Source organism: Protopterus annectens, chromosome 4.part0 (assembly GCF_019279795.1).
Source record: "Protopterus annectens isolate FY-2018-M chromosome 4.part0, PAN1.0, whole genome shotgun sequence".
Taxonomy (NCBI): domain Eukaryota; kingdom Metazoa; phylum Chordata; order Ceratodontiformes; family Protopteridae; genus Protopterus; species Protopterus annectens.
Window position 1 is genome coordinate 510,709,934 of NC_056733.1, and position 25,873 is coordinate 510,735,806.

Below are 25,873 nucleotides of genomic sequence, written 5' to 3' on the forward strand. Positions count from 1 at the left end.
TTTTATGCAACTATTAAAAAAAACTTGGAAAATAATTTTGTCCTAAAATGTCAGGACATTTGCCATTTTTTATTCTTTTTTTTGCAGGACACAACTGCCTAAAGAGGGACTGTCCCTCGCAAAGAGGGACAGGTGGTAACCCTAGTGACTAGTGACAGTAGGCAGACATATTATGAAGGAACAAGGGGAAGAAATTTGCAAGGCCTCTAAGTATGCAACAAAATCCAGAAGATTTAGGATAGTTGCTGGAAGTGCCTGCATGTATTTTAAACTCCCAGTAGATTCCATAAGGTTTTCTTACAAATAGAGTACTTGCTGGAGATGTGAAGGGAAAGAGAAACTGGGAGCATGTCTTTTGGGAATATTTTGTCCTGACTAAATTGATAACTTCATTACAAAACATCCTGTTACAAATTTTGGGGAACAAATAGTTCTGAGTTAGTATTTTTAAGCCTTAGCTTAGAACTACAAACACCAGTGCATAGTAAACTACTGCTAAGTTTAATGAGGACTACCACAAAAAAAATGAAAATGGAAATCAAAAAGTGGAAGATATATTAAGTATTATGGAAAAAGTAAATGAACTGGGGAATATACCTCTCAACTGTACAGATCTTCACCTCATATTTTGGTCTGCTTTTCATATAATTGTAGCTTTCTGGCACATTAGTAGCAAATCATTAAAGACTTGAAGTTAGAAAATAATGATAGGCATCTGAGTTTCAAATTTCATACTCTTCAGAAAATTCATGCTAATCCAAAACCTGTTATTCTATCAACTTTTTAAGTTAGCAGTATTTAAAAATGATCCCTACTTTTGGACCTTTGTCCCCCTTTTATTTATGGCTTTGTCTAGATTTCTTGCTGTAAGAGGTCGAGAGGTATGCTGGGGAAGAGGTTCTTTGGTGAAAGTGGGAGTAAACTGCATTTAAATTAAATAAATGCTGTGGGAGCAGTGCATACAAATCCAGAGGAATATTGGTTTAGGATGGCTGCCAAGGGCTAGATAAATAAGAATGAATAACATGTTGATTAAAACTGGGAAAAGTGGATAATGAAAAATCAGTATATGGTATAAAGGCATGTAAATGGATATGGAAACTAAGTTTTCCTTGTTATGTGAATTTGCTTTACAAGTTAAAATCAGAATTGGGAATAATAAAGATGCATTGTTTTAAAATATTAAAATGCTAACAGTCTGTCTAGGAGTAGAGCAGTTACTATCAAAGTGGCAGAATGTTAGGAACTCCAGAATACGAGGAGGCATACCCATATACCCGAGTCATCTGACTCAGCAGCTGTTGCTGTTTGGACATTATTTTCCAGCATCACCAGAGTTCCATTTCTGCATTATATAAAAATGTCCACTGCACATGAAAAGATCTACCCAACATAGAAGCAGCCCACCAACCCAGACATGCAGAAACAAAGTGTACTAAAACGTGTTGCCTACCATCAGCATATCCTAAACCTTTTCCTTTTGGGAGACCTCTTTATTTTTGTATGCTGTTGACCTTCCATCAGTACTTAGGTTTTTCACACTGCCATTGTCTGTCCCTGTTGAGGATGAAGGCAGTGTCCATAATTTCCTTGCTGCACAAATGTAGGATGTATAAGTCTTTGCTGTCAATATTAGGCAACTCTGCTTAGTTGGAGAGTGGTAATCACTTGTGCATCAGAAATATGAGCCTTGAGAGGAGACACTACATATTATTTTTTTCTGTCAGGGGCCTGACTCTGTGGCCAAGTGGGATGGAGCTCTGACTATGACCAAGGTGATTGTGGTTTGAGTAGTTTCCCTAACAATAGTGGACATGACAGGGAGGGAAAGGAGTGAAAAGTTTGTGATCTACTTTGCTTATCCTGGGCTAAGAGTTTCTTTCACTCAGGAGCACACCAGGTTTGTGTGAGTTCCCTTTTGGAGACTGGGAAGTCTACCTGTTTTGCTTTGGAAAAGTGTCGCGATTACTTGAAAGGACTGTCTCTCATGAAAGTGAGGCAGCGTCCTTTGTGGACTGACTATTGCACATCCCTTCCCCATTTTACCTGAGAGTACTGGAGGATGTTAGTGCCTTAAACAAGAAAAAGTTATGAACCACCCCTGATGGTTGTGAGGAAGATGGCCCCTCCCTGTCAGTGTTTTCCACAGGATTGGTAATTAATATTCTGAGTGATCAAAAGGTAGTGAGGGCAAACTGACCTTCCCTTCAAATTTGTTTTTAACATGCAATTACTCAGTCTCTGCATTCCTCCAAGCACTTATACATAACCACTTGCTGTGTTTCTTGTATAGCACTTTCATTGCATTGCCTTCTATATTTTTTGCACAAGTGTTACAGTTAACACTTAATAAATTGTTTACCTTTCACTCTCCATCATTTTGCAAAACTAAATTAGACACTTGCTTAGTAGTGGCACTGATGCACATGTAGCAGCTGTGCTCCTTTGTAAAGCATTTGTTGCTTTACTGTTATTGAATCTTGTGTTGTACCAGTCTGTACCAGATGGACTTGGGCAGTCAGGAACCCTGCTGTCCACCTGTTTTTTTTTTTTTTTTGTAGCAACTTTATTAAATTATTGCTTAAGACATAGGCAAACATACATTAACAGAAAAGAAAACAAGCCATCTTAACATTTTTCCCATTTATGTACATTATACATCACATATCTTTTATTTCTTTGTATCGTTAGTCCAATATTACATAGATTGCTAATTCTTGCCTTCCCTTAAACCTCACTCTCCCTTCTGAATATTATTCTGCATGTATTGTTCCTGCAATTTCCATTTATTTCTATGTAATTTACTCCTTCCTTTTTCTAAAGATCTCTCGTTCGGTTCTTTTATCTCTTTTATAATAGCCAGTACTTCATATACAGTTGGTTTAGACTTTGATTTCCATTTTCTGGTAATTGCTTTTAGCAGCCAACAGAATTAAACGTAGTAAAAACCCTAAATTATCTAGGTAATTCTGATTCTGTGTCCCATCTCAGACGAATCATTTCTTTAGTTACAACCATTTGCTTACCCAATATTTCTAAGAGAGTACTGTGTAGGGAATTTTTAAAATCTGCCAACTCATTAAATTCCCAAAACATATGTTCCCAATTACCTTTTTCTTCCACATCGTACCTCCGGTATTTGTTATTTACCTTAAGAAAAAGTCGTTGAAGTCTGCTTAGGGTATTAAAATACCAATGCTAACACTTGCAACCAAAAATCCTAAACCTTCTGGACTTTTTTGCATACTTTGAAGTTGTACTTATTTCTTCTCTTTGTTCTCTTGTAAATTGCTTTTCCAGTCGTTTCTAACGTCCTCTGATTAATTCTTAATAATCATCTTTCATTATTTTGTATGCCCTACTAGTTATTCCTTTTTTTTAATAGCAGCTTCTGTTTTAGATGCAGCTAAAAACTCTACCAGCGTAGGTCTTTCACTTAAAATTACCATATCCCATTCTGTTGTCCACCAGCTTTGTTCTTGCTGTAGCAACTTCTGTACTCCTTTCCCCTGTTTTGACCTGTTCTCTCTAGGGGATGACCTTGTACATTCTAGATGCCTGTTACATACGTATATGTGGGATTTAAGCATTGTTTTTCTTAATGATCTGTTTTTTATTGTTATCTATAAGCATTTTATTGCAATATTGACAGATTTACAAGCAGTGCAAACCACATGCATAGTGGTACACATGCTGGTGACTAGGTCTTACCTTACAAGTTTTTCACACCTGTTTCTTTTTCACTTTGTTAGAAAAGAAAATGTATACAGAATGATGCATTATGTATTCCCCTGGTCTTAGTGTTGTTGTCTTCCAGGTTGTACACGCTGTGTTGATCTCATGTGTACTTTACAGCCTTCTAAAATGCTACAAAAACTTTATATTTGTCAGTTAATTAATAAAAAAGAGATTACTAATCTGTCTTTAAATATGAAAAGAAAGAGCTGTTTACATATACTCCCCCACTAGCTCGGCAACCATTTTGGAAAAATAAAATTTTCTCTGTATTCAACTCTAACTGTAAATCAATAGGAACTTGTTTTGTTGAGTTATGGTATTTGTTGCCTACTCCCTGTCTTATTGTGTTTCCAAAGGTCCAGTCTGTGCCAAACTAATGTCCCATTTGTTAAATTTGTTACATTTGTTAATCAAACATTTCCCTCCTTTGTCCCTGTGCTCAAAATTTCAAGTCTCTAAGATTTGTCACGATGAAGAATATGTTTAGTAGTTGAGGTGCAGCTTTAGCTTTCCATTTTTTGTAGTACCTTTTTGGCTACTTTTAGCAAAATTAGGGGTAAGGGATCTTGCATTCCTGGGATAAGAGCTTCTTATCCAACTTAGCAACATCACATCTTTGATAAAAATGTAACTTTCTGTCCCTGTTATAATTCTGATTATTTTTTGTAGCCCCCCATTTGTAATTTTGCAGGATCTCACACTCCCAGAGGATATATTCCCAAGGTCATCTTTTTTGTTTGTTGCATCTTCAGCACTCTAGTATCTATGTGGACACTTCCAAGCAAATATTCTAAACTTTCTGGATTTTGTGGCATACCTTTGGGCCCACAAATCTCATTCCAATCTTGAATAGTGTATTGCTTATGTAATCTTGCACTCCGGTCCTGCCTCATCTTGGTTATCTGCCTTGTGTCTTTCCAGTTTAAAATTGGGTATGCCTTATTTATTATACCATTATTTATTAGGATATCTTGCTTAGTCTCTAGCAAGAAGTTGCTAGTTCAGGCTGATCACATCCCTGGCATTTATGTAAATATTCTTTGAGTTACATTGCAAACCTTGTATATGCCAACTTTTCACCTTGCCTCTGCATTTTCTTATCTCTTAATAGTAACTGTTCCCAACAAACTGTCTCCTTCTTCATTGTCCATATTGTGGCTGCATTGTCTTTCCCCTCTCCACTTTCTTATGCCAGTAGACTATAAGAGGTATCAGTTTCTCCCATATTTTTATATCTTTACGCTTAAGGATCTGTGTAACAATAAAAGTCAGATAATTCTGGACACAACCTCTTTTTTTGTTTTTAATCAGTTGTTTCCCATGCCACTAATTTATCCTGCATATTTAATGCATTTTTTGCACCAACAGCATGGTTTTCCACTTAGCCTAATAATCTAAGTTGGGTTGCTTTTTAATAATTTTGTAGATCTGGCATACCCAGGCCCGCTCCTCGATGCTTTGAATTGTTGATGTAGGTGACTGGATATAGTAGTTTCCTGAATAGCTTCTAGGACTACTCTTCCTTTATGCCCGCATAGAGGTTTAGAGGACAGGGATCTATTTTTTTCTTAAACAAGTACTAAGGCTACAGTAACACTTGCAACTTAAATCTTCTAAAAAGTCAGACAATATTGTGTGCTGTGCTGTACTGCTGACTTCCTGTAGATGGCATTATCTTTGGAAAGTAACTTTATGTCCCACTATTGCAGGGACATCTAGCAGTTGCTCTTCAGATCTGTCTGGAAGACTGCTGTTCACCAGTGGCATATCTCATTTTTGTCATAAATGCACTGCAGCAATAATAAGTGTGTGTGAACAGCTATGATTGTGATAAGTTCCCTTACATAACTGTGCTTTTCTTCTTAAGGGGAGCAAAGAATCTTGATCCTTTTTAAGGGTTAAACTACGCAAGAGTACATTTATGACCAGGGTCCTGGAAGACCTAGACTATTCTTCAAATTCAATTGCTTGCATAACTGCCATTAATGCTTTGGTATGTGATACAGTTCCCTTCTATATGAGTGATGCAGTGATCATGGTGGATGGGGACACTGGCTACTCCGAGAACCAGACAGCATGTTTTAAAGCATAGAAGCAAACAAATAAATGTAAGTTCATTAAGCAAATTTTATTTTTCAGGTTGTTGGCAAAGGAGTGTCTGGGAGCTTTGGTTTGGTGATGTCCGTGAATGAACAGGAAGGCATTGCTACAGTTAAATTTCCTTCTTTAGATTGTCGAAAGACTTCCAAGGCATCAGACATTTTAACTGTTCCAATATCTAGGCTTAGCACTCCTAGATCTGAGGTAAGTCATTTCTGGATTTTATTTTCCTGGTTATCACTTCCCTCCCCTACTAGTCTATATTTTCAGCACAAAAAATTCAAAATGCAACAGAAGTTGTCTTTCAGGACCCACAAACAATTATGACATGGAATTCTAAGCATATTAACCTATATTGCTTTGTAGATTTGACTTTTATAAGCTGTGTAGCTTGGATTGCTTGCTTACATCTGCAGGAAGATGTTTGAAAATTGCTACATTCACATGTCTTAGAAACTACAAACTTACTTTGAGGATCACTTTTCACAGTATTGTATCACCATTAAGAATTATGTGAAAAGAGGTGCACATCCCATAGCAAGTCAGCACTTATGAGTCTTGTTCTTCTGACATTCAGTGCTGACTTGAAAGCAAGAAAGTCTCTTCCAATCCCTGCTTTGCAGTCCTGGTGTGTTTTTGATGTACATTAACTTATTGCTTCTTAGAAAAGTATAATAGTCATCTGAAAGGCCAAGTTCCTGTATACTTGTCTTTAAAGAAGCCTTCCCCATACTCCTGGGAGGAGTATAATCATCAGTGTTTTCAAAGTCTAATTACTGAAGTCCTAGTAGAGATAGATAAACCAACCAAAACTAAGGCAGCAAAGTGGCATCTACCAGCTGACATGATTTGCTAAGCAGCACAGTAAAATTATCATCATGGTTTGTATGAAGCCGGAGTTGAGATATTTGCAAGAAGTTGTGAAAAACGTGGCATTCTCTGTGTCTACATTAATAGAGCAAACATTGAATATGTTACTGTCATGTTTGGGGTTGTGTATGCAAGCTGTAGGTGTTAGTAAAAGATGACGTGAGGACATGGTGAGTTAATATGAAGATGTTCTGTAATATATTTGTTTGGCAAAGTTATGATTATTTGTATATGTTTGCAGCTGCATTCATTTCTTAAGAGCTGTGACTGGTCCCATCTTGTATAAACTGTTGCCCCAGATACTTGCCATCTAACCTGTTTGGTTTTATAGACTATTGTTGTTTTGAAATTGTGAAAATATTGTATGCATGGTTTGAAGAGATCCCTCAGTATCACTAAACAGCAGTATGCTACCATCATTGGAAAGTTGTTTGACAGGTGAACAGTTTTTCCACTTATATCTTGGAAGAATTGATATAGTCCTTTGTTTCACCATAACACAAGTAATTTTTGGCAAATAAAATACTATTTTTATTTCATAAATCTGCGATATAAAATCAGTATGTAAAGATAGATTTTAAATATTAATGCCAGTGTGTAGACTTTTGTCTACTGAAAAGCTTTCATCTTTTATATTGTTTGTAACTTGCATTATACATCTTACATTACAAATCTTGTAAAATGTCTTTCAGTAGAGGATTTTGGAGAGATTGGTGGTTTCCTGGCATAGAAGACCTCAGGAATCAAGCAAATTAATTTGCCTCCTGCCACTCAGAATTTAATGAATTACCTGTTCATGAAGTAATGTAGCAATTCATGCACTATCTGCTTTTTTTTCTCTATGTACATGTTTAACTATCATTTCATGAACCAAAGGTTAGTGGCATAAAATCCTCTTGCCACAGGTGAAGTAGGTCTGAGTACTAGTACTGACCCAGGCTCCACAGGGTTAGTAAGGGTTAGGGAGAAAAGGAGCCTCTGTAGCGGGCTTACCTTCCTTGAATGTTGGCTGAAAGATTTTATAGTTTGTACTGACAGACCAGAGGATCAACGGTAGACGAACTTCAGACCTTCTGTTTGTAAGATGTGGAAGTGTAGCCTCCCACTTCATGGTGTGAGAACACACTGGACATTTTTTAAGCCATCTCTATTGGCATAAAGGTGATGGTGGCCTGACTATGAATCAGGTGACTGGAGTTCTGTTAGCAGCCCAGATACCTACTGGAGCTAGCTTGGGGAAGGACTGTAATGAAGAGTCATCTGTTCACTTCCCTTAAAGGTTCACAGTCTTGGTTCACTCGATCGTCATCTCCCAGGGCTTAGGAGGAATTAAAGGATTAATCAGAGAGCTGATGCCAAATTATGGACCTAAAAGAGTGCAGAAAGAAAAAAATGCTGTGTTTGTGGGTTGGGAGACAAATGCCCTGGATAAGACTAGTACTTTCCAAAAAACTGGACTGTCATTGTTGCCTTACATTGAATGTCCTGTTGGTCATCAAAATTCATTTTTGGTAGCAATGCAAGTAATGTATTTCTTTTAGAAGGATTACAAAATTTATACATATGTATCTTAAACAAAAAGTTAAACTGTCACAGAGACAAACCGATTATTAAAAACTACAAGAAAAATGTAGCCAAGCTGGAGTTTTCACTGTGTTATACCTTTAACCTCATGTAATAGAGGCCCATGGGATATATGCAAATGACCCCTCAATGACATCAAGTGTTTCAGGTACATAGCTTCTGAATGTCCATGACTTTTTTTACTTTTTCCTTTTTAAGTCTTTATGGACACATTCAGGCCAGTAAAGCCAAACACTACTAGCTGTGTCAGCACAGCATAAGTGGATTGTTTGGCTATACTCTAGAAACACAGCGTCTTTATACCCAGGTATTTATATAAATATATATATATGTATATATATATATATATATATATATATATATATATATATATGTGTGTGTGTGTTCTACATTTCGAAGTTTCAGAATTTCTTATGGTTGAAACCGTAAGATCAAGATCAAATATTTGAAACTTCGAAAAGTAAAAAAAATAAATAAATAAAAACAAAATTTTTTTTTTTCTTTTTATGTTTTTTTTGGGGGGGGCTGCACTCCCCACACCCTCTGCTGCTAATTAAATATACCAACTCCAAGATTGCACTTCAATGAGAGAAATGGTAACTATGCTGTTCTGCGCTGTGCAGAGATTGCCATTTAAATGGTTTGAAGTATCAAAACTTTGATCTTATGGTCTTGAAATTTAGAAGTTGAACCATATACATACATACATACATACATATATAGCTATATATATATATATATATATATATATATGTGTGTGTGTGTGTGTATAAATATTTTTATATATATATATTTAGATACGTAGATCTAGATATATGGTGAAACCTGAAGCATGTATGATTTATTGTAGCTGCTAATGATTTATATCAGAAAGCTTTGCAGGTTTTTCCTTTTAGCAGAGGAAGCACACCAGGAGGAGGCACAAATCAGATCATAAAGCAGTGCAGTGTTTACTCTATCTTCATCTTCTCTTGCACAGCACTTTATTTTAAACCTTTAACTGTTATTTTACTACTTGGTAATCACATTTGTTCAGTGCACTTTGCCTAATGCAGCCATCCAGATAACCCTAAGCCTAGAGCCACCAATCTAATCAAATAGCATTTTTTGAGTTGATGAGTATTCACTGTCAACAGTGAGATTGTTTGCATGTACCCGAAGATCTTTTTAGGTGGCATTCCTGCAGGATATAAAGTATTTATTTATTGCCACACTGTGGCTGGCATTTGTTGTTGAGTAATTTTTTGAGGGGGTCCCAGTGACAAGGACCACAGAGGCAATCAGATATGTATTTGGTTTTGAATAGTTTTGCCAGTAAGAGCAAAGGGCCATAATTCTAAGGGGTGATGCCTACGTAGGATGCTGTATAATTTGAAGCAGAGCTACGGTAGAGCATGTGACCAATCCAACAGACATTACAACAGAGGTTGAGTGAACACACACTTACATGGACAGGGTTACACCACATATCTGATTCTTGCACTTAGGCTCAAGGCAGCAGACTGGCCACCATATAAACCACCTTAGGTGTACACAGCAATGTGCCAATCCTCTTCATATAAATGAGGTACATAGGTAGTAAAGCAGGAAAGGACTGAAGAGCAAGCAGAAAAGCTTGGGGGGTATTTTTTTTAAGGAATGAGCCCCTTTTGTAGTATATAGTAAATAAGGGAAGCAAGAAATGCTAGTGAGAGATGGCTGAGGATGGGATGGGTAAAGAGTGGTATTTGCAGGGAAGACAGGCAAATATTAAAATATAGACATACAGAAGGCAGAGAGGACTACAGATGGACACAACATACAGAGTGTGGATGTGTGATGATGAGGAGGGGTGGACAATGAATGATGAATGTGGAATGATGTGGGACTGAGTGAAAAACACTTAACTGGGGATACACTAGGGTTCTGATATAGTTGGATGCCAGGTTTGCCCACAGAGCAACAGACCCAAGCATCATTTCCTTATCTGTCTAATGTTATGGGCCACTTGCTTCACTGAAGGCTCAGTGGGTGAGGCCTGCCAATCACAGGAGTCTGCAAGCAACACCATAAGGTGCTGCAGTTTGCAAGGTTGGCATTCACTTGCCGTCACCTCAGTAGCAACCAGCCACTATAACTGATGCCTGTACAGATCTCTGTGGGTCACTTTCAAAAGAGGAGCCTTCACTTTCCTCCTTAGGAGCAGCTACAAAGGGCATTAGAGACCCATGTCTGTCACCTACTACAGGGGAGCTGTCATCCTGCTGCTGATAGGTAACCCAGGTGACCATGGCTTCATATTTTAATCTTCCACAGCCGGACATGTAGAAGGATGAGACAGCAGGGAAAAGTGATAATATATTTATGCTGCAAACATAATAACATTTGTATATTGGACTGGCACAAACATCTTGCACACCCGTCTTACCGGAGAATCCCTTCCACCTTCTGCAGCACCTAGCCATGTTAAGCAGTTGTGCCTTTGCCAATGGAAAATAATGTATGCACTCTTAAGTAAGCAAAATGGGTAAATTAGCAGACTGCAGTAGCAAAGAAAAAAATGCTTGCAGTTCATGCATATTGCTGTCACTCCCTAATTTCTGCATTGAACTGCTGAAGCAGGTCAGAGTGGCCCTATGGTGGTGCAGGCATCTTGAACACCCCTATGGCAGGAGAGTTGCTTCCACATTCTTTGACATCCAGCCGTGTTAAGCTGTGCTTCCTTGCCACTGAAAGATAAAATATACACTCCTTTGTATGTATGCAAAGCAGGTTAGTTAGCAGAATGCAGTAATACAGAAAAATGCTTACAGTTCATGATGTTCTTCATATGGCTCACTGCTGCAGTAGCCTAAGCTATATGGGTTATATCCTGCAAGGATGTAACAGCAAGCCAGCTTCCAAACCACTAGTCAGCTTGAGCCAAGTTGACTGAAAAGACAGGTTTGATCACCAAGCCCTTCAGAGCATTCCTGACTGAAGAGTACACTCCTCTTAGGCTTTTGAAGATCGACAGTCAGTTTGTGCTTTTCCTTTGCAGGACCGATATGTTCCCTTTTGTGGGGAAAACCTCTGTTTAAAAAAAAAATGTTTGGTGGTAACACTTTCTTGTTCAGGACTGTTATTTTAAAGCTAAGAGTTTGCATTTTAACAGACTGTCACGAGACTGCATTGTATTTTTTATAAACAGGAGAGCTCTTTTCTCCTGTCAGTTTAAAAGCTGTTTATAAAGTATTTAAAAACATTTTTCTGTGGGGAAATTGTTTACTTTGGAGGCTGGCAAAGTGATTTAAAGTGCTTTTACTGTGTTTTTCAGTGATAAAGTGACTTTTAAAGACTTCAGATTTTTACCAGCTCTTGCTGCTTGTTTTCCCCAGGAAACAGGTAGCATTTTCAGCTGGACCACTGAACAAACTGTCTGTCTCACAGTCGTTCCTTCTTCTTGCCGCAAAAAGAAACAGTTAAGCAAACAGCTTTTGCCATCACAGCAGGCTAGCAATTTGCATCAGCCACAGGTGGGTAACTCTGCTGTGGCCAATCCTTGTATCTCAGACCCACTCGTCTTTTACCCCAGATTCCTCTGGTGTGGCACATACAGCCACTATGGACCGGGGGTTAGCCATGCAAATGGTTGTTGGGGGTCCCCTCATTGGGCAAGGGAGAGCCACTTTCTTCAGTCCTGGCTGTGGGAACATGGAAAACTTCCCTGTTTTGTCAGAATATTGTGCCCATCCCTCGGGAAGCTGCTGCCGTCGCCATTAATAACACTATTGGTCCCATTTTCTGTCAAGAAAAAAAAAAAAACTAAATATGTATCTACTCCTCCTCAAATTTCCTTGAACAGGATTACTTTAGTGGGTCTGGCTCAGGGTTTAATTCAGGCTGTTGATCTTTCTTGTAAAATAGTTTATGGTAAAAGAAAGAAGGGTACCTGTTTTTCTGAAGAGATTCAAGAGTCAAAATCTGAACAGGAAGATGAAAGGACATATACTGGGTTTTCTCCTCAGATTTCTGATTCAGATTCAGAGAACTCATTTTCTGATTCTCCATTTGTGGGTTTAGGGTTTATCTTTCTTTGAGGCTTCCAGAATCTCCCAGTGTTTTCAGTAGGCAAACAGAGGTTTCTCATTCCTTCAGAAAATACTATGAGTTGTTAAAGAAGGAATTTCCAGAACCTTCACCCATTCCTCCATTTCTATCAGTTTGGAGTGTGTTTGTGTGTGTGTGTGTGTTTGTGTGTGTGTGTTTGTGTGTGTGTGTTTGTGTGTGTGTGTTTGTGTGTGTGTGTTTGTGTGTGTGTGTTTGTGTGTGTGTGTTTGTGTGTGTGTGTTTGTGTTTGTGTGTTTGTGTGTGTGTGTGTGTGTGTGTGTGTGTGTTTGTTTGTGTGTGTGTGTGTGTGTCTGTCTCTTTCTGTAATTTACCTGATAGTCAGTCAGATGGAATTTATAAAGTTCCTCAGTCTTTTTAATTTTTTCATACATTCTTCCCAAATCTGACGCAGCAGCTATAGGTTTTGTTAATGCTAATGCTGCTAAACATTGATAATTCTAGTGCTAATCTTTCTGATAAGGATGTGAAGGTTATTGATAATTATGGGGCAAAGGTGTATGTTTCTGCAGCTTTGATTTTAGAGTTTTGAATTGTCAGGCTCATATGTTAAGATTTGATGTTAAGTTGTCAATCTCGCCTTCATTCTTGCTGGATGGGTTCGGAGCCGATCCTCAGCTCCGACTCTGCCACTCTAAAAGCTCGAGAGCTAGTTCCACCGGCTCGAGGCTCCCCTATATCCCACAATGCTAGGCGGTAACTTCTCAGATCTCGTTTTCCGCTACAGCGATCGAGGTGTGTTCCTACCGGCTCAGGTTAGTTTTTGGTAAAGAACTAGTTTCTTAGCCTTTTTTCCCCTGTTAAAGTTAGTTTTTTATATATATATATATAGTTAGTTTGGAAATAGTCTATCCCATTCCCGTTAACTTTCCACTCCCTTTTTTTCCACAGATCTCTAGAATTTTTCCCTCTGGCCCTAGGCCCTGTCCCTCCCTTCCTAGTGAGCGACTGTGTTTTGTAGGGATTTTTATTTCTAGTTACTATAATTTATCTTAAATTAGTTTTAAATTACTCCTAAGTGTAATCGGTGTGTGTGTGTGCTTGTGTGATTACACTTTTCCCTTAGATATGTCTAAGGAATCAAAGGTCTCAGGCTTTAAGAAGTGTGACTCGTGCTGTCAGAAGATGTCTCTGACAGACTGTCACACTTCTTGTGTGTACTGCCTGGGATCTTTGCACCTGCAGGACTCCTGTGCTGTTTGCCATGGCTTCAGCCCTAGAGTCCTGCAGGAGCGAAAAAATAAACTTATTTTAAGGGGCTTACTTAAGCCTGAGGGTCCCTCGACTCAGTCATCGGGGAAACCCTCTAAGTCTTCCAGAAATTCGGCTCCAGCATCTGAGCCGTCTTCTGGAGGCCCTAAAGCTATTCGAACATCAGCTCCGGCCGGAGCCTATGAATCTCGAATACAAGCCCCTACGGTGTCCTCGGCTCCGGACGGAGCCGAGGAAGACATTACTCTGTCGGCTCCGATTATTTTATCGGAACCGACAACTAGAAAAAGGTCCCGATCTCCATCTATTGGCTCCGTTCATTCGGCTCCAGCATCACCCTTGCTGTCTGAATGGAGCCATAGATCCCACTCTAGGTCTTCCAGGTTATTGGACCATGACCTTCAGAGAGTAGTGAGTCGACTTCTTAAGTCCGAGGCATTAGCCCAGATGCTTCAAAGTCCTACTCAACAGTCGAGACCTACTCCTATCACTCAAATTCCTCCTCTGACTCTTTTGAGTTTGGAGCCGGGGCGGCTCGGACCCGAGACTGTGGTAGCGTCGGAACCGATACCTTTGTCTTTAGTTCCCTCGTCGGCTCCGATGTCTTCCTTGGAGGAATCTCGGCGCCGGACTTCCCTCGTCCGCTCCGAGGGGGCGAGTGGCATCAGACCCTTGTCCAACCCCGCTCTCCCTCTCAGTGCTTCGGCGCTGGTGAGTTCAGCTCCGACATCGGCCTCGGAGCCATCACTGTCAGTGCCAGGGGAGGTTTCCAGTTTTTCGGAACGGAGACCTCCGGCTCTGCCTGACAGGGGTGCCTTCGAGGTCATGAGGAGCGTGTTAGAACCAGGTTCAACTCCACAGTCGGTTCTTTCTGCCCCTCCCCCTATGGTGCCTCCGGTGATTTCTACTCACTCTCTCATCCCCGACCGTAGAGAGCCAGCTCCTCAAGTTTCCCCTGTGGGGATCTCCTCCTCTTCCGAGGCCTCTCCTGACCCTGTAGGAGAGCCCCCTAGGAAGAGGCAGTGCAAGAGGAAGCACATTGACTCCCCTGAGTCTGTCACCTCTGACACTGATTTAGAGGATTCTGAAGGTTCCCCTTGTTCCCCCTCTGAAGATGTCTCCTTTGTAGACATCCTTGAAATCTTAAAACATAGGGGGAATTGGCCATCCCTCAACCCTTCAGAGGATGAATCAGTGCATCTTGAGGCGTTTGGCTCTCGCCCTTCCACCTCCTGGGTGTCCCCTCCCTTTGACCCCCTTATGCAAGTGGTGGCAAAGAAGGCTTGGGCGGTTCCTGACTCAGTGGAACCCAACCCCAGGAGACCATCAAAGTTCATCACGGCCCCCAAGGATAAAGAATTTCTGACCAAAGGTGTGTCTGTTGATGCTATGGTGGTGGCTGCGGCTACCAAGAAGGAGTTAGCTGATCCTTCGGTGCCTGTTCATCATCCTAACAAGGAGTCTAGGTCAATGGACAGTTACGGGAAGCGGATGTTCTCGTCAGCGACCTTTACTATGAGATCACTGAATTACCTGTGTCATTTTACTCATCTTCAGAGGGATTTACTCAAAGAAGCGAGTGAAATGTTGAAGGATCCAACAGCTGCGGGTATTCAGGATAGGATGAACTCTCAGCTGGCTACCCTTAATTCTATAACCAACTCTTCCATGCGCCTCCTTTCATATGCGGTGGATGGAGCAAGTAGAGCGGCAGGTACAGGTGTAGCCTTGCGTAGGCACGCCTGGATGCGGCTTTGTAACTTTGCGGACCCTTTTAAGGCATCCTTCACTAATTCCCCCTTTGATGGATCATCCCTTTTTGGTCCTCAAGTGAAGGAAACCCTGACTAGGTGCGAGACTGATGGCAAGACTCTTTCTGCCATCGGAGTCCGTTTTTCTACTCCTTCTAGACCTTACCCCAAAGGTCAGAAGAGGGGAAAGATGTGGTTCCGCAAACAATCTCAAGGAGACTTGCCTGACGCACAGAGTCGTTTCCCCTCTAGAGGCAGAGGGGGGAACAACAATGGTAGACGCCATCCCAGGGGCAGAGGGGGCCCGCAGAATCAGGGCAGTCGAGAATCCTTTTCCGACAAGCCCTTTCAGCATCCCTGAGGTGTTGCCCGACTGCCCACCTTCGGAGGCAGTCGGGGGAAGGTTGTCACTGTACCCAAAAGCCTGGCTATCCCTAACTCAAGACAAGTGGGTACAGTCCATCATTTCCGAAGGCTACAGAATCCCTTTCCTTTTCATTCCGAAGCAGTCCAAAAAATCCCTTCCAGACGTTCCACCCAGTCAAAGGGAGCAAGCAGCATTAGAAATTTCAAGCTGCTCGCAAAAAGAGCCATTCAACCAGTTCCAGCAGACCAAGTAGGATCCGGAATCTACTCCAAATTCTTTTTGGTTCCAAAGAAAACAGGGGACTGGAGACCCATTTTGGATTTCAGCAACTTGAACAAGTTTGTCAAGAAAACAAAGTTCTGGATGGTCACGCTGCAGTCCATTCTTCCCCTTTTGGGGCGGGACAACTGGATGTGCTCGATAGATCTCCAGGATGCGTACTATCACATCAAGATGAGTCGACGCTCCAGGAGATTTCTCCGCTTCAGGCTGGGAACCAGTCATTTTCAATTCAGAGCCCTGCCCTTTGGTCTCACTACAGCCCCGAAAGTGTTTACCAAATGCATGGCAGTGGTAGCCTCTCACCTGAGACGACAAGGATTCCAGGTGTTTCCTTATTTAGACGACTGGCTCCTTACAGCCCCCACCAAGCATCTTTTACTTCTCGCCAGAGACTACACTTTTCACACATGTCAGGCACTAGGCATATCAATAAACTACGAAAAGTCTGTCTTGTCGCCTTGTCGTGTTATTACCTTCATAGGCGCAAATCTAGACACAGTCAAGATGTCAGCCAGACTCACAGAGCAGAGGATAGCAGACTTACACAAACAGGTCTTTCTTGTCTTGCAGAGCAACAAAGTCAAAGCCAGACTGATCCTGAAAGTCTTAGGGATTATGGCGGCGGCCATCTCTCCTACCATTAGCTCGCTTCCATATGAGAATTTTACAATGGATGCTCTTCACACAATGGTCTTACCAAAGTCTCCCAATGTCCCATCCTATTCGGATAACTCAGTCGTGCAAGAATCATCTCTATTGGTGGATCACATCTCCTCAGCTCCTCCTAGGGAGACCTTTCGTCCCTCCCCCTCCGGTTGCTGCAGTGACAACGGACGCCTCCCTGATCGGGTGGGGGGGGCATTTCCATGGCAGGACAGTCCAGGGCATGTGGCAACCGTTCGAGTGCCACTTGCACATAAACGTCCTAGAGATGAGAGCAGTGCTTCTAGCATTGCAAGCCCTACAAGACTCTCTTCCCAAGGGAACTATAGCAATTCAAACAGACAACATGTCTGTAGTGTGGTACATCAACAAACAAGGCGGAACCAGATCTTACCCCTTATGTCGATAGGCACTCAGACTGTGGCAATGGGCCATTTCTTCTCAGCGATTTCTGTTAGCAATGCACATCCCCGGGAAGTCCAGTGTGATTGCAGACAAATTGAGCAGAGCTATTCTCATGCCTCACGAGTGGTCTCTGAACAATTCAGTGTTGGAGAAAGTTTTTCGAAAGTGGGGCAGGCCTTGCTGCGACCTTTTCGCTACTCCCCAAAACAGCAAGTGCGACGATTTTTTCACCCTCTTTCCCCAACCAGGCCACCCCAGCAGAGACGCTCTAGTGCACGTTTGGCCCCGAGGACTTCTGTATGCTTTTCCTCCCTTCCCACTGATATCCCAGCTGATACAGAAAGCCATCGCTCAGGAAGCTTCCATGATCCTCATTGCCCCTTACTGGCCTCAACAGGTTTGGTTCCCTTTTCTCCACCGTTATCTGTTGGAACAACCTTGGCATCTGGACCCAGTTCCAGACCTCTTGACCCATCAGTCGGGTCAGTTGCACCACTCCCTTCCCTCTCCGAACCTCACATCGTGGTTCCTCCAATTCCGACTTTAGCCAGGCTTCCTTTGATGTCTCACTCAGAGATATCTTGATAGCTTCTCATAAATCTTCCACTCAGAAGATTTATCTTAGCAAGTGAAAACATTTTTCCTATTGGGCGCAATCAAAGAATATAGATCCTTTCACTGCTTCTATTCAAACAGTTCTAGACTTTCTAGCCAGACTTTTCCACTCAGGTTCGTCCCTATCTACCATTAGAGTTCAATTGGCAGCAATATCGAACTTTCATGTTGGAGTCTCAGAGTCCTCCATTATGTCTCACAAACTCTGCAAGGCTTTTTAAAAGGGAGTTTTTCTCCTCAAACCACCCATCAGAGATCCTTCTCCTCAATGGGATCTCAACTTGGTTCTGACATCCTTAATTCTTCCCCCTTTTGAACCTGCGGCTTCAAGTTCTATAAAGTTACTTTCTTGGAAGACACTCTTTTTAGTAGCTATCACCTCAGCTAGAAGAGTCTCCGAACTCCATGCTCTGTGTAGTCGACCTCCTTATCTGGTATTTCATAAAGACAGGGTGTCCTTGCGTACTAACCCGTCTTTTTTGCCCAAAGTAGCTTCATTGGCAAATTTGAATCAAACCATTGAGCTTCCTGTTTTCTTCCCAAATTATTCTAATAGGTCAGAACAAAAGTTACACTGTTTAGATATTCATCGCCAACTTGGGTACTATTTAGACAGGACCAAACAATTCAGGAAATCTGACCAACTGTTTGTTTCTTATGCAGAAGGTAGAATGGGCCTTCCAGTTTCTAAAGTCTGTCTCTCTAGATGGCTTACTTCGTTGATTACCCTAGTGTATGAGATAAGACATAAACGGTTGCCATCCAAACCCAGGGCTCATTCAACTAGAGCTTTAGCCACTTCTATAGCTTTCCAAGATAGGCTGCCTATTGATTCGATTTGTTCTGCAGCTACTTGGGCTTCTCCCCATACCTTCATTTCTCATTATAAGTTGGACTTGGCCTCTAGAGACTGAGCCAACTTTGGTTCCACTGTACTCAAGAGTCTGTTCCGATAGGCCATCCGGGACAAGGTGCTAGGGACGCGGTCCCATCCAGCAAGAATGAAGGCGAGATTGACAACTTAACATTTAGAAGTTATGTACCTACCATAACGTTCCATGTTAGTTGTCTTCTTCTCGCCTTCTTTCTTAAGGCCCCACCCTCCTTCCCCCTAGCCAGGACAGACCTAGAGGAGTTTTCTTGGTTCCTTATGGAATTTTATTGCTGGCCTTAGCTTTCAAACGAGATCTGAGGAGTTACCGCCTAGCATTGTGGGATATAGGGGAGCCTCGAGCCTGTGGAACTAGCTCTCGAGCTTTTAGAGTGGCCGAGTCGGAGCCGAGGATCGGCTCCGAACCCATCCAGCAAGAAAGAAGGAGAGAAGAAGACAACTAACATGGAACGTTATGGTAGGTACATAACTTCTAATTCTGACTAATTGTGACTATCAGGAAAGTTTTGTCTGCAGTTTCATCTTAAGGAAAAATTTACTTTAAATAATTTAGTTTCTTCTTTTGTACAAGTCACTACTCATCACCAGTGTGTGTATGATTCTCTAGATACTTCAGGGGCTTTGGCCACTGGTACAATATGGAGGAAGTTTGACTGCATTCTCAGAACCTCCCACATGACGTTTAAAGTGAGATTTTATGTTGTTCTTTGCATAGAGATGGAGTTTTTGATCCCTCTGATTTTGAGGTGATCAAAAAGTGTGAAGTGAGAGGTAAGTTGATACAGGGAATCTCTTAGCCCTGCTTTTTCAAAATTTCTAAGGGATTCTCCAATCCATCATCCAATTTTGGCAAAAAACAAATGCTCTCAAGAAAATGCAGGTAAACAGCCATTTATGAAGAAATAGCAAGAGGGTTCTGAAAAGAATTCAGGAACTGCCCAAAACCAAGGACAGTCCAACGAATCAGAATGAATGTTTAAGGGACCTTGTCTCCAATTCCATTCTGGCAGTCCTTTTTCCTTTCCAGAAAGTCTGAATTTCCACTTTTATCTTTGGTAGCAGATAGTTTCAGACAAATATGTTATATCATTCATCAAGGTTACAGATGACGAGAGGAAATTCCCCCTTTCCATGGGGTAATCCCTCATCCACCAAACCAGACTCTTTTTTTATTTCCACCTGCCCCTCATCATATGCTGTCCCAGGGATTGATAGAACCAGTTCCTCCTTCCTAGGTGAGAAAAGGTTTTTATTCGTTCTTCCTCTTTCAAGTTTCCTAGTAACTCTAGATTTAAAAGATGTTAACTATCACATCACTTTTCATCCAGACTTCAGGCCTTTAAATTCTGTGTGTCTGGATTACATTATCAGTTCTCTGCCTTATCCTTTGGACTAGCACTGCACCAAGAGTATTCATAAAGTGTCTAGCTCCAGTTATGGCTCTTTGCAGACTACAAGGTATTTACATTTTTTCATATGTAGATGACTTGCTTATATTTGCAATTTTTTTTTTCTAAGTGTCACTTTTTTTCTAAGTGTCAGGAATCTCTCACTTAGTTGAGAGATCTCTTACACAAGCTGGGATTTCAAGAGAACATTCAAAAGTCTTTTTTGACTCCTTCAAACAGAATTGTGTTCCTGGGTTGTCGGGTAGACATCTCATTTCAAAGAGCTTTTCTTCCACAGGAGATTTGGTGTTTGTCAGAAGGGAAATCATGCAGTGGAGGCAGCAAATACCCTTAAATCTAGATCATCCCTTCTCCCTTCCTTTTCCAAAGCAGGCTTTCACCACATATGCCTCAGACTTTGCTAGGGGAGCAGTTTCAGGAGGGATAACAGTGCAAAGTGTGTGGAACACCAAAGACAGACACAATCACATAAATATCAAAGAAATGCTTTCTTTAATCAAGGCACTCAACTCTGAATCCTCTTTGGTCCCCAGGACCTCTTCAGGTTGTTAAAGACAGTACTGCAGTCATGTGGTGCATCAACAAGCAAGGGGGATCTAGGTCATACCCCATTTGCAGACTATCCCAGTTAGATTGAGATACAGCTTTCCATCACTCTTAAGGCTTCGTACATTCTGTCAGAGCAAAACTGTGGCAGACATGCTGAGTAGGACAGGGGGCTGACCCTCACAAATGGAAACTAGATCAGGGAGTCTTCCAAGATTTGATCCATATGAAGAGAGTTCCTTGACTACACCTATATGCCTCATCTCTAAACAGTCAGATGGCCAGATTCTATTCCAAGACTATGCAAGAAGGCCTGGAAGATGGATGCCTTTTCTTTTCCTTGGACAGGAATGCTCCTGTATGCTTTTCCACCCTTTCCACTGATACCCAAGATGCTTATGAAGATTTAGAAAGAATCCCCAAAGATCACTGTGGTGACTCCCTTTTGGGCCAGGCAGCAGTGGATGTTTTGATTGAAATCACTACATTCGGTAGTTGGTACCATTGTTTCACTTGTTCATTTTTCAGATAAGTGTCTTGGTGGGGAACCTTCCTTTTCTGTATTTTGGAGTTTGTTTAAAATTTTTGTTAGATGCCAGCTAGGAGGGGTAAGTATGAATGTGGTAGGCAGATTACATACAAGGACTTGCACACTAAGTGCCCTTTCTGTTTTGGCATAGAACACTACAACTCCTGCTCTGTCTGCCAGTCATCTGTTCCAAAAAACCTTAGGTCGAAGCTTTCCTCCTTTAATATGTTACATAAAACACAACATCTAAAATGCCTGGTCCAAGCAAAGATGGCAGAATTCCCAGCACCCAACTTCACCCTTCCATCAAAGAAGAAACTCAGAATACACAAGACGATTTGCAGTCTAACATTTCTGAGGCAAACGTAACCACTGAGGTAGCAGAACCCATGATATATCAGACACCTTCTCAGTTGCCTGCCACAGAGACCTCTCTGAATGCCGATATGCCTTCTGAAGCCATGCAGAATGCAGATTTCTTGGAAGAACCACAAGTCATCATTTGCAAGGACCACATGGAGCGCCTCAAATCCTAGTCTGGGAAGAGGGTCTGGGGTACTCTGATTGAAGTACGCCAAGGGGTCTGAATCTCTGAGACTTGTTCAGGAGGATGTTACACCTAAAAAGAAGAAATAAAAAAGTAGGCGTGTGATCTCCCCTATAGCTTCAAAGGAAAAAGAATGTATCAGTTTCGCCCAGGACTTATTTAAAGCTGTCATGGCCCTGAAGCTTGCTTCTTTTGTGACCTAGCTTCCTCAGGCCACACAAGTACATACTCAGGATTCTTCTTCCCCTGAGGACGAACAAAATGTAGACTCTAGTCATTCTCTGGATTATTTTTCACAAATACATTCTCCATCACACCTCTCTTTGGATGAAGAGGAATCTCCTTCTCCAAATTCTCCCATTAATGAGGCCTCTTTTTGGAGAAATTATTCAAACCATGATGAAGTTCTCTGAATGGCAATCAAAGCAGATCTCTGATGTACAAAAGAGATACTATAGCTTGTTAGAAATGGGCACACCAGCTCCTTCTCCAGCCCCTGCAGTACCAGATGCATACCAGTACCTTGCAGTCAACACCTTCAGCTCCTGATTCTCCAACACCACCAAAAAGGCCAGACAAGTTCTATAAGACACCTGATTATCTTAAATACCTGTATAAGAATCTTGTGGCTGTCCCTGCTGCAGTCTCCCTTTCCCCACGTAAGACATCTAAACTTCTCTCCAGTGCCCTTTCCACTGATAAAGGTAGTCTGTGGGTAGATCGGGAAAAAAAGGCCTACACTTCCTCTACCCTATCTTTCAGAGCTATTAACTACGAGACCCAAATGACCAAGTATTTGCTCTCTGTACTGCTGTATGTCACAAACACAGTCTATGGATTCTAAGCAGCAACTGCAGACCTTACTGTCTCAAACTACACCAGTAGCCAGACAGTGTAAAATGCAGTTATGGTGCTGTGGATGCCACCACCAGGGCTGCTGCCACGGGCTCAGTCATCAGACATTATGCGTAACTGTGCAATCAGCCAATCCCTGAGGATTTCATATCTAAAATACTAGATTTGCCCTTAGACAAAGATCTCTTGTTTGGTCCACAAGCACTACAACAGCAAGGCAAAACTATGAAAGACTGTAGACAAATTCTATTTTTGGTAATCTACCAGTGTAGTACCTCACAGGATGCGAGTAGCAAACCCCACCCCTAACGCGCCCACACCTTACGAAGCTGCATTTATATTAATTAGCTTTCATGTAGCTGTCAGTTACAGTCATTTGTAAGAACGTTATCTGAAATACCATAATGAAATTCAATGCCAGAATGCCTGTTGGAGTATATTATGATCAGCTCACCCACATGGTTCTTTATTCTATGTGACTGTATATGTATAGTAAAACACTGCAGTTGGAGATATAGGTAAAACACTTTCTAGTGGGTATACATTGTTTGTTATTCTACTAAGTGAATCGACCTATTATAGATCATTTTAGTCATGATCTAGGTTGCAAGGTAATAAGTAAATGCTTTAAATACTGGCAGTTTGGAGTTCTGATTTAGAAAGACTGGTTTTTAGAGGTGGGAAGAAACTGATGTTCCTTGAGCAAACTCGTGTAGACTAGGAATAACATACGTAGTTTAGGGCAGCGGAACAGCTGAATGTAAGGTGTTTTTCTAAATACATATGTAGTTTAGGACAGTGGAAATGCTGAATGTAAGGTGTTTTTCTAAAAAAGTACTTAGCTTAGGACGGGAAATTAGCATACCTTGTCACTCAGATGTGCGATGACATGCCAGTCAATGTGGACACACCCTAACCTGAGCAGAACCACCAGCGAGGTACTACAATGGTAGATTACCCTATTTTCTACAGTCCCTAGATACCACAGCAACTAGCCATCCAAGTCTACTACTTTTGTTAAGAGGGACCCTAGGTTCACTCACAAACGAGCAAAAAAAAAATCAAGAAAAAGAATTCCAGACAACCCACATAAGGAATCTGCTTCGGGGAGGCTTCCCTTTGCAACCAAAAACCTGTGACTGTCTTCCCAAATACCCCTCCAATTTTCTCAACCCCTCTATTCCTCTATTCAAATGACTTTTCTGTCTCTCCCTTTTTGGGAAATGGTAACTACAGACATGTAGGTTCTGACGTATAAGTAAATTTAAATACACTTTTATCTGCTCTTTTGCTTATAGTATTGTATTTAATTTATTTATTTGTGTTTTCCCTGAATATTAACTGAAGTTGTGGCTGTCTCTCTACAGTTAATGTTGGTGGCTTTGAAATTGACAGCCCCTCTTGTAGATTTGTATTTGGATACTCCTCCTGGGCCCATTTCATTTGCTCACTCAACTGAGTGCAGTGAGATCATATTCTGATTTCAGGCACTCCTACTGTGTACAAAGAGAGCATTTGGGAACGACAGCCCCTGCAGCCTCTTAATCCTGCTGTGTTCCCTCCCTCAAAAAAAAAAATATATATATATATATATATATATATATATATATCTTTTTTTTTTAATTCAGCTGCTCTTACTGTAACTGTCTTAGTTGCTCTTCTGCGTGTTATCTGTTCAGTTGCTCGTACTCTGCACTTATTACTGCTTGTTAGTAGTGTTCTAATTTACCACCTTCTGCACTTGTTTTTTAGTCATTTGTTAATTTACTTGCATTTATTTGAACTGTATTTGCCGTAGTGTTGCTACACACTCAGGTGTGCTGGCCTGCACTACAATTTGAATTGTATTTACTGCTGTTGTAGCTGCTTCTCTGTAACAAAAAAAAAATTCTAAGCTTGTTTCCTGCCTTTCCTGTAACTAGTCAAGTCCAGATACAGACTTGCTGTATCCAGGACTGTTGGTAAGCTTCTGAGCCCCCCAAGCCTTTCTGTGTTGGAGGGAAGCCTTCTAGCTTATCAGTGGGAGTGGTAAGCACTAGGTAGCCTGTCTACCATGGGAAGAGTGGGTTTTGGCCCTGAAATTGTAGTTCATTGGCCGTTTGGGCAGTTTTTCCATCTCTTTCTACTTTCTGGTTAAAAGCCCGTTTTGCATTTGGTCCCTACCTTTCCTATAACTAGTGTAGTCCAGGTACAGATTTGCTGTATCCAGGACTGTTGGTAAGCTTCTGAGCCCCCCAAGCCCTTCTGTGTTGGAGAGAAGCCTTCTAGCTTATCAGTGGGAGTGGTAAGCACTAGGTAACCTACCTTCCACAGAAGGAGTGGTTTCTGGCCCAGAAATTATAATTTATTGGCCGTTTGGGAAGCTTTTCCATCTCTTTCAAGCTTCTGATTTAAAAGTCTGTGTTTGCTTTTGTTTCCTGCCTTTCCTGTTGCTAGTCTAGTCCAGGTACAGATCTGCTGTATCCAGGACTCTTTGTAAGCTTCTGAGCCCCCCCAAGCCTTTCCGTGTTGGAGGGAAGCCTTCTAGCTTATCAGTGGGAGTGGTAAACCTCAGGTAGCCTATCTACCACAACAGGAGTGGTCCCTGGCCCAGAAATTGTAGCTATTGGCTGTTTGAGCAGTTTTTTTCCATCTCTTTCGACTTTTTGGATTGAAAGCCGCACTTGTGCCTATTTCCCGTCTTTTCTATAACTAGCCTAGTCCGGTTACAGAGTTGCTGTATCCAGGATTGTTAGTAAGCTTCTGAGCCCCCCAAGCCTTTCTGTGTTGGAGGGAAGCCTTGTAGCTTATCAGTGGGAGTGGTAAGCACTAGGTAGCCTATCCACCATGGGAAGAGTGAGTTTTGACCCAGAAATTGTAGTTTATTTGGCCGTTTGGGCAGTTTTCCATCTCTTTCAACTTGCTGGCTTAAAAGCCTATGTTTGTAATTGTTCCCTGCCATTCCTGTAACTAGTCTAGTCCAGGTGCATATTTGCTGTATCCAGGACTCTTTTTAAGCTTCTGAGCCCCCCAAGCCTTTCTGTGTTGGAGGGAAGGCTTCTAGCTTATCAGTGGGAGTGGTAAGCATTAGGTAGCCTATCTACCGCAAGAGAAGTGGTTCCTGGCCCAGAAATTGTATCTATTGGCCGTTTGGGCAGTTTGTTTCCATCTCTTTCAACGTTCTGGTTTAAAAGCTGCACTTGCGCTTGTTTCCCACCTTTACTGTAACTAGCCTAGTCCAGATACAGAGTTGCTGTATCCAGGACTGTTGGTAAGCTTCTGAGCCCCACTTGCCTTTCAGTGTTGGAAGAAAGCCTTCTAGCTTATCAGTGGGAGTGGTAAGCACTAGGTAGCCTGTCTACCATGAGAGGAGAGGTTCTTGGCCCAGAAATTGTAGTTTATTGACCATTTGGACAGTTTGTCCGTCTTTTTCAACTTTCTGG

The 25,873-nt window shown here is 41.5% G+C and overlaps 1 protein-coding gene across 2 annotated transcripts in view; it reads left to right on the plus strand.

Annotated features, from left to right (window-relative positions):
- HECTD4 (HECT domain E3 ubiquitin protein ligase 4) overlaps positions 1-25,873 on the plus strand; it is a 5,422,508-nt gene that overhangs the window by 3,653,765 nt on the left and 1,742,870 nt on the right. For both annotated transcript variants that reach the window (XM_044068422.1, XM_044068423.1), the window contains exon 42: positions 5,878-6,042. In XM_044068422.1, coding sequence (XP_043924357.1) covers positions 5,878-6,042 — 165 coding nt within the window. The remainder of the gene's footprint in view (positions 1-5,877; positions 6,043-25,873) is intronic.